Source organism: Dichomitus squalens, assembly GCF_000275845.1.
Source record: "Dichomitus squalens LYAD-421 SS1 unplaced genomic scaffold DICSQscaffold_48, whole genome shotgun sequence".
In the NCBI taxonomy this organism is placed as follows: domain Eukaryota; kingdom Fungi; phylum Basidiomycota; class Agaricomycetes; order Polyporales; family Polyporaceae; genus Dichomitus; species Dichomitus squalens.
Window position 1 is genome coordinate 139,328 of NW_006766930.1, and position 8,657 is coordinate 147,984.

The 8,657-nt window shown below is 56.8% G+C and overlaps 3 protein-coding genes across 3 annotated transcripts; all 3 read left to right on the forward strand.

The window, feature by feature from the left end:
* Window positions 1-312: 312 nt before the first annotated feature.
* Window positions 313-4,090, forward strand: DICSQDRAFT_182960 (WD40 repeat-like protein; the record flags this gene model as incomplete). The annotated part of the gene is made up of 11 exons (XM_007369389.1): window positions 313-333; window positions 396-549; window positions 614-1,297; window positions 1,539-1,817; window positions 1,948-2,242; window positions 2,296-2,397; window positions 2,450-2,561; window positions 2,668-2,836; window positions 2,925-3,446; window positions 3,555-3,626; window positions 3,687-4,090. 11 exons carry the CDS (start codon window positions 313-315, stop codon window positions 3,704-3,706), a joined length of 2,430 nt encoding a protein of 809 aa, XP_007369451.1. The 3' UTR covers window positions 3,707-4,090.
* Window positions 4,091-5,672: 1,582 nt separating this feature from the next.
* DICSQDRAFT_173568 (uncharacterized protein) lies at window positions 5,673-6,866 on the forward strand (the record flags this gene model as incomplete). Its single annotated transcript, XM_007369390.1, has 3 exons — window positions 5,673-5,822; window positions 5,917-6,080; window positions 6,128-6,866. The coding sequence occupies 3 exons, from the start codon at window positions 5,673-5,675 to the stop codon at window positions 6,864-6,866; spliced, it is 1,053 nt and encodes a 350-aa protein (XP_007369452.1).
* Window positions 6,867-7,833: 967 nt separating this feature from the next.
* DICSQDRAFT_68403 (uncharacterized protein) lies at window positions 7,834-8,457 on the forward strand (the record flags this gene model as incomplete). Its single annotated transcript, XM_007369391.1, has 1 exon — window positions 7,834-8,457. The coding sequence occupies one exon, from the start codon at window positions 7,834-7,836 to the stop codon at window positions 8,455-8,457; it is 624 nt and encodes a 207-aa protein (XP_007369453.1).
* Between the last annotated feature and the right edge of the window lie 200 nt (window positions 8,458-8,657).

Consider the following 8,657-nt stretch of genomic DNA (forward strand, 5'->3'; position numbering starts at 1 on the left):
CAGCGCAGAGCCTGCCACGGCCTGGGCCGCCACCTCCGAGGCAGGCGCTAACATCGGCGCCTCTGTATGCTCGCGGAGAGAGTCGCGACGTCAGCAGAAGGAGCGATAAGATCGCGATCTCGCCAGGCGTCTCCGTCTTCATGGTCTCTTCCTGACAAGGTGATCCCGGCGGGTCCGCAGCCTCGGTGTGGGACCCAAATCTGAGATCGCGCGAACAGGGTGCCCCACGTGCGGGCCATCAGCGAGGGCGTAGCGGGTCTTAAGGCGACCACCTCCCAAGCGCTTCCCTCCAAATCTCTCCCATCATCCCCGATGTCCTCTACAATATACAACGTACGTCCCCCTCCCGTCCCAGCTCTGCCCTCTCCGCCGCCCGCTCATCTCTCCTCCCGCAGCACAAACATCTACAGCCTACAGGGGCGGGGCCCCAGGGCCCCACTGCCTTCGCCACCCTCAACCAGTGCTTCAGCCAAATACGAGACGAGTTCAACACCCTCCAGGAGCAGTGTGACCATCTCCGCGGTCAGCGAGACGAGTACGAGAGCAAGAGTGCGTCTTTTTCCTTCACTCTCAATCCCCCCCGCCTTCCCAATCGTCATCCCCACCCTTCCAGTCACCAGCCAAGTCAACGAACTCAACATCATCCGCCAATCCCTTTACGACCTCGAAACCCAGCACGGCAAGATTCGCCAGCAGTACGAGGAGGACATCCGTCTTCTTCGCGCAGAACTCGATCAGTACAAACGTCGTGGCGCACCAGAGCCCCTCGGTCTAGCCTCCCTTGGTCGCGACCGCGAGCGTGACGCCCGCGACAGGGAACGCGACCTTGCTCTCGCCCGCGAACGTGACTTGAACAGAGAACGCGACGTCAGAGAGCGTGATGTACGCGACAGGGAACGTGATCGCGATCGGGACGTCGTCATGGCCAACACCGCACCCCGCCCCGACGCCCTCGGTCGCGAAGCACTTGGCCTTGGTAGACCCCCACTTCCCGGCGGTCCTCCCCCAGGCTCTGCCGGTGAGCCTCTCGGTCCTCTCGGCCTCACCCCGCATGCTGGTCCCGTTGGGTTGGGCGTTGGCGCTGGTCCCGGTGGAGGCGGAGGCTACGGCGACCCCTACTATGGCCGCGATCGCGACCGAGAAAGAGACCGTGATCGGGAGAGAGACCGCGAACGTACTGCTCTGGACAGGGAGCGCGAACAGCGAGAGAGGGAGCGTGAGAGGGACAGAGATCGCGACGGCCGTGATGTGAAGCGCATTAAGACTGAACGGGATAGAATGAAGTCTGATCGAGCAGGTGCGTGTTCTCTCGGTCATTATCTTCTCTTGCGTGTTCTCATGCGAATTCGTCGTTGCCTCCCCTACCGTCCATTTTCCCCTTCTCGCACTTCCCTTCGTGCGTTCAATTCTCACGCCGACACGATTGAACTCCCTGCATCATCCTTCGTGAATCTTCCATCGCACTCCTCCTTCGCATCTCTGCTGCGAATTGCCCGTTATATGTCGGTCGCCTTGTGGCATCGGCTGTGGCTATCCAGCAGATGTGTTTTCACCTTCCATGGGCGCCCAGCCTCCACCATCTCATCTTCCGCCGCATCATCACCACCAATCAATCTCCCTCGGCCCAGCCGCTCCCCCTCCGTCTTCATCGAACGGCGCACCTCCTACACCGTCTGGACCTCCGCCATCTTCTGCCACTCAGGCGACCCCGAAGCTTCCGCCAACGCCTAGCGCCTCGACACCATACACGACTGGGCCGGGCGGGCCAGGACCTGGCGCCCCAGGACCGGGGCAGGAAGTCTCGAACGGTGTTGCGGGTAAGTGACAATCAGTGTCTTGGTGGAATTTTTTGTCCGATTTACATGAATTGTCGCTGACGGATATCTGGCCGCACGATTGTGCTCATGTACACGTTATTTGCGCAATTGCGCAATTGCGCAATGGTAGGGCCTCAACCATATCCACCTACGCCTACCGTGACCTCTGCGTCCACCCAAGAGCCTCCAAACTCGTTGGCTGTTGCGACACTCCCACCCCCACCTGGCTCGTCTGTCGCGATCCCTCCAATGCCCGTTGACTTGAGCATGGACCCCCAAAGCGTACCGCCGGAGTTGAAGAATGAGGGCCCAGATTGGTTTGCGATCTTCAACCCCGCTCCGTCAGGACCGGACGGCCCGGGCGGCCAGTTGACGAGGAAGAGGAACCTGGACGTGCATCTGGTGCACACTCTGATGCATGAGAGGTGAGTCTAGAGGATCTAGCTTCTGAGGCGCATCGCTGACTATTCTTCACTAGCGTCGTTTGTTGCGTCCGGTTCTCGGCCGATGGGAAGTACCTCGCGACGGGTTGCAACCGAACAGCACAGATCTACGATACAAAAACCGGCCAGAAAACTTGGTGCGTGTTCTGTTCGTCGTCTTAGATTATCAGAGTTTAATGTGGGTGATAGTGTGCTGGTGGATGAGACGGCGAGCAAGACTGGGGATCTGTACATCCGCAGCGTGTGCTTCAGCCCAGATGGGAAATACCTTGCGACGGGTGCGGAAGATAAGCAGATCAGGGTACGTCCCTCAATCCCTTGTTGCGCATCCTCGAGACACACTCTGCACGAGTGTTTTGCGCACGAATCTTGTCGCGTTAAAACCTGACGTTCGATTGTATGAGCAGATCTGGGACATTCAAAAGAAGAGGATCCGGGCGACATTCGATGGACACCAGCAAGAGATCTATTCGCTCGACTTCTCGCGAGATGGCCGCCTCATTGTTTCTGGTTCTGGTGACCGCACCGCCAGGATCTGGGACATGAACGACCTTTCGGGCCGTTCGTGCATAGTTTGTATGTGTTGGCTCTTATCTGCGTCACTGTCGTCGTTCAGGAACGTGACTGACTGATCGCCCAACTTTTCTCACGCGTCTGTATGCAGTGAATATCCCAGAGCCGGATGGCGTCGATGCAGGTGTGACTTCCGTGTGCATCTCCCCCGACGGTGGACTTGTGGCAGCCGGCTCGCTCGATACCGTCGTCCGTATCTGGGACGTTCAGACTGGACAGCTCGTCGAGCGTCTCAAGGGTCATCGTGACTCGGTCTACTCCGTAGCGTTCACTCCGGATGGCAAGGGTCTCGTCTCGGGTTCGCTGGACAAGACGCTCAAGTACTGGGACGTCCGGCCTATCCTGCGTGCGCGTGAGGGTGCCGGGTCGTCGGGTTCGGGTGCCCCGCCTGGGTCGAGCGGGAAGAACGGCTTGGGTGGCAAGGGTGATGGCGGCGGAGAGAAGGGCAGTCAGTGCACGATGAACTTCACCGGCCACAAGGACTACGTACTTTCCGTCGCGGTGTCCCACGATGGCAAGTGGGTCGTGTCGGGGTCGAAGGACCGGGGTGTGCAGTTCTGGGACGCGAACACCGCCGTTGCGCAGTGCATGCTGCAAGGGCACAAAAACTCTGGTGAGCCGCACGTTCTAGTTCTCGACTTGGCCTGCATCTGCGTTTACGAGCAGGATACTATGCGCATGTGCGGCCCTTATCGCTGACGTGTTCCTCGTTGTTCCACAGTGATCTCGATCGACCTCAGTCCTGCAGGGAACGTTCTCGCTACTGGCTCTGGAGACTGGCAAGCCCGATTATGTATGTTCCCAGTTCAGTCAGCGGCCGCGCCTGCAATTGCTGATATGCTCTTTGTCACAGGGAGGTACGAGGCGCTCTGAGCAGCGCTTGTCTGAGTTGTATATCCGTCGTCATCTGCATCATCACTTTGTATATTATATCCTGTCGCTGAGATTGCAAGCTTTCGTCGCCGCTGTTGTTTTACCGTCCTGTCCTCCGCACGCGTACTCCTGTATAATGAATGAATCCCTATCAGACTCGCACCCCCCACGTCGCGTTTGGCATCTTGTGTCCCCCTTCCCGTTTCGTGTATTGCGTTCCCTGGCGCCCGTGTCGCGTATTGCGTTCCCGGGGAGCTCGTTACTCATAATGTCCACCTATCATTGTATGTTATGCTAGACATTGTTGTCACTCTAACCCTAAGTCGGAGGTCCAACACAAATCTGACCGCAAACGATAGACTGCCACAACTCTCCCAATATATCTCTCAGCTGGACCGGAATAGAGTATTTGCATGCTGTGTCATTTTCGGAGTCTAAGTACCCTCCTTCACTACTTGTGAGGACATGGCACTGTGTAGCCTAGTAACAGGTGTATTCTGTTCCATTGACCTTGGTCTTTCCTTTTTCACTACCTAGTCACCTGCTATAAATGTGCTTAGATGTTCGACTCCTTCCCATGTAGGCTGTGCACAGCTGAGAGGCTCTATGTGGTTTCTGTATACACCTCCCTTGATCCCCTGAGCACTCTATTGATGTCATGGACGTTGGACAGGTATCCCTTTTTGCCACCCATTCCCTTCCCTTTGACGCCCACCTTCTGTTTTCGGACTATTTCCTTTCCTGACCCATCCCAGTTTGGACACTAGAGATGTTGGCTTTTGGGTGCTTCGTGAGCGATTACGCTCGGCGATGTCCACTATCGATAAGGTTTTCATATATAGACATTGTACTTACTGTGCTGTACAGTACACATTTGCAACAAGATCCCTCTGTCATTGCCTCTCTTCTCAAGCCAAATGTGACCTACGCTCTCGCTTGCCGCCCACTCTTTTACAAGAGATACATTCCCACATCCACATGCTCCATTTCTGTGATTGCCATGCCTTTGCCTTTTCTTCCACTATCTTTGTTCTTTCTTTGTCATCTTCACTGCCTCACTCTCGTGCTTTGTCTTTGGTTGCTGAGCAGCCCCTCCAGTGTATAAGGACTCCCTTAGGCGCTCTCTAGTCCCTATCTCGACCTCTTGGTCATTGGGACTAGGTGAGTGACCATAGCGTTGTATCTCCCTTCGATTGTTAATGTATAACTTGGTCATCAGGACTAGTCTGTCGCTGTCTGCGTGAAGACTAGCTTTCGTAGGTCTTGTGCCCTCGTGCCGACCTCTGCTCTGCCCTCGTCGAGTTTCTTGCTACGTTTATCCCTCTCTACCTCTCTCTTTTCCTTTCGGCTCCTTGCCGCTCGCCTATGGGGTCATTGCTGAACGTCGACCTGAGTCTACGTGCCTAGTCGCTGCGATAGAAACTGGTGTCCCTTAAGTCCAAATCGGAGATATTGGAGGAGGAGGTCCAACCGGAGGTGGCGGAGCACTGACACTAAGTGAAGCTGTGATGTAAGTGGTGTCAGGCACTGATATGGAAAAACAGACATTCCAGTGGAGATGTTGCAGACACTTGAAAAACCACATGGCCCCCATCAGAGACCAGAAAGGAGACGGAAACCAGTACATAAGTAACTATCTGTAAGCAAGTCCGGAGGTCCGATGGAGTTAGTGTGGTGTCCGACGGAGTTCCAGAGGGACTTAGGCATGGGGCATAACAGTATCCCCCCCTTAGAGCTAAGCCCCTGAGGCCTATAGTATCGTACGGAGTTTGGAGTCCGGGGTCCGGAACGGATCATGTGTGGAGTTCAGGGAAGTTCAAACGGAGGATGTGGGAAAGGGAACAGACGATGTTTAGGGCAAGCGGAGTCGGGGAGCAGAGGATCTATAAAGGTCAGGGTGCTGCAGGTCTGGTGCTGCAGGTGTCGCCATACTCGCTGCCCCCCACATTTTTCTAAGTCATACACCATGCCCAGAACTCCGCCCATTGAAAAGCAGCAACAGCTGCTCACCCAGCTTGCAGCGGTGCGACAGCAGATCCGGGAGGACAAGGAGCGCGTGGAGCGGGACAGGATGGAGCGGGAGAAGGCAGAGCAGGAGCGGCAGGCAAGGGAGGAGGTGGAGCTGCTGGAGCGGGAGAGGGCGCGACTGCAGAAGGAGCTGGCGGAGCGGCAGCAGGCGGAGAAGGAGCGGGCCTAGAAGCCTGCATCAGGGCGTATGGAGTCCCCCTGGAGTTCCCCGGAGTTCCCCGAAGGCCGGTCCCAGCAAGCGCCACCACAACGACAATGACACCAACGACAACAATAACAACAAGATCGTCAACATCATGCCCAAGAGGAAACGGGCTCGGACGGAGACGGTGTGGGCTCCGGCCAAGTAAGTCTAGAGTTCCGCTACTGGAGTTGTACTGACTTGTCCTGCAGAAAAACCTACGCCGAGTGCAAGGAGAAGAGAATCACCTGCCTCTTCTCCGTGGGCTGTTCACGCACCCGGACCTGCCAGGCTTGCACGAGGTCCAAGACCAAGTGCACCAGAGGCCAGCGGGTAGACAAGACCCCTGCTGTCGCCATCTCGGATGACGAGGCCCTGGTGACCCCGGTCGGCCGGTCCACCCCCAGCAAGAAGGTGGCCCCGGCGGAGAAGATGGGGCCCGTGCCCGGGTCCTTATCCAAGGCCTGGGGGAAGGAGCGGGAGACGATGGCGGAGCGGGAGGAGAGGCTGGAGGCGGAGTGGAGGAAGGAGGAGTTCAAGCGGAAGGAGAAGGAGATCGACATGGCCACGACCTCCATAGAGGCCGATCTCCCCTTTAGCCGGCGTGCGTGGAGGGAGATCATTGTCCTCAAGACCCTCCACTATGCCATGTCAGAGATCTGGCAGTTGCGGGAGGAGTTGGAGGAGCTCTGGCGTGAGATGCGCCTAACCCACAGCGCGATCTCTGACCTGGCCCAGAGCAAGGAGGGGGTCTACCAGGAGTACTTCGGCAGAATCACTGATCTCCTGGAGGGTGAGCCCTCAGACGATAAGGGCCACTTGGAGTCGGACCCGGACTGGGCAGAGATGGAGGAGTTCGGCGTGGCAGAGCTGGATTGGGAGCTGGGGTCGGAGGCAGAGCAGGGCCGGAAGCAGGAAGCAGAGAAGGGGCCGGAGCAGGCGCAGGAGTAGAGATTCAGACACAGACACGGACATGGATATAGATAGACCCCTGTAAAGTGGTAATGGGTCAATCTCTTTCTTTTCTTGTCGGGTATCCATGTGCCTCAACATCTGGTTGTGGGGAGTTAGCCGGAGAGGACAGAGTTCCGGAGTACTTAGCAATTCAGAGCTCCTACAGGGGCCCGGGTTTGTCCGGATAAGTGGAGTGGAAGTCTGAGATGAGTTCCTGTGCATGTCCGAGTTCCGTAGCGAGGATCTAGGAGGTCTCCTTGTTGGTGCCTTCGTATCTGGACCATCGGACTTTGTACAGGAGCTGGCACTTCTGTCTGTGTTTGTCCAACTTGGAGTCGAGGATCTCCGCAACCTCGTATTCGAGTTCTCCATCGACCTCGACCGGAGGTGGCAGAGTTTGCACTCGGCCCGGAATGGTGTTCAGAGTTGCGGGTTCCAGCTGAGAAACGTGGAAGACGGGGTGCACTGCTCGCATGGAGTCCAGGAGCCAGAGGGTAAATGAGTGCGATCCGACTTGGGCGATAATGGGGAAGGGCCCAAGAAACTTTTCGGAGAGCTTCTTGGAGGGGCAAGTGGAGCGGATGTGCTGCGCACGGACATAGGCCAGGTCTCCGACACGGAAGTCTGGGGCCGGTAATTGGTGTTTGTCCGTCTGGACTTGGTAGCGGGCTTGAGCCTCAGAGATGTGCTGTTGGAGTTCCGCATGGAGTTCGTCTAGATTGATGGCAAACTCGAGTGCTCGACCGGAGGTGATGTCACGCTTCAGGTGGACCGCAAGACTGGGGTGATATCCCTTGTTAGCGAAGAACGGAGAGATTCCGGTGGTCGTGTTCGGAGCATTGTTGTACGTGAATTCTGCGAGTGGAAGAAGACAGGCCCAGTTGTCCTGCTGGTAGTTGCAGTAGATCCGGAGGTACTGTTTGAGGGTTTGGTTGACACATTCCGTCTGACCATTGCCTTTGGGATGGTACCTGGAGGTGAAGTGGAGGTTCATGTCAAGGATAGTTCCAAGGGAGCGGAAGAAGTGGGACATGAATTCCAAGCCACAGTTGGAGGTGACGTGAGACGGAACTCTGTGCTTGGAGATGACGTGCTTGAGGAACAGTTCTGCGAGCTCTGGGGCGTTGAGCGTATTGTGTGTCAGAATGAAGATGGTCTGTTTGGAGAGCTGGTCGACGACAACCAGAATGTCTGTGAAACCATCGGAGTTTGGCAGTTGCTCGATGAGGTCCATGGAGATGGAGTTTCACGGGCGCTCCGGAATCGGAAGTTGCTTGAGTGTTCCGTAAGGGAGGTGACGGGGAGCCTTGGATTGCGCGCAGGTGGTACAGGACTTGCAATAGTCCCGGACAAAGAGTCGGAGTCCGGGCCAGGTGTATTCCCGGAGGACCAGGACTTGAGTCTTGTTCTGGCCCCAGCGACCGGTGGTCGGGTGGTCGTGGTAGGCCCGGAGGACTCGGAGGTGAAGGTTGTCGGAGTCCGGTACGTAGATTCGGCCATTGAGCCGGAGGAACCCTTCTTCATCTTTGGACCAACGGGAGTTGCCTTCGGGGGCCGACTTAATGGCTGCGGCGAGTTCGGGGGATAGGGTATCGGAGTTCTGGGCTGCTCGGATGTCGGAGCAGAGCTTCTCAGCATCGAAGAGCACGGAGGCTCGGAGTACCGGTTCTCAGAGATACGTCGCTCAGAGAGATGCGGTGAGTTGCTCCTAGGTGAACACCGGCCGGAAATTGTGTGGGTTGACGGCAGAGTAGTCACTATCCCCCCCTTTTGGGTAGACGTCCCAAC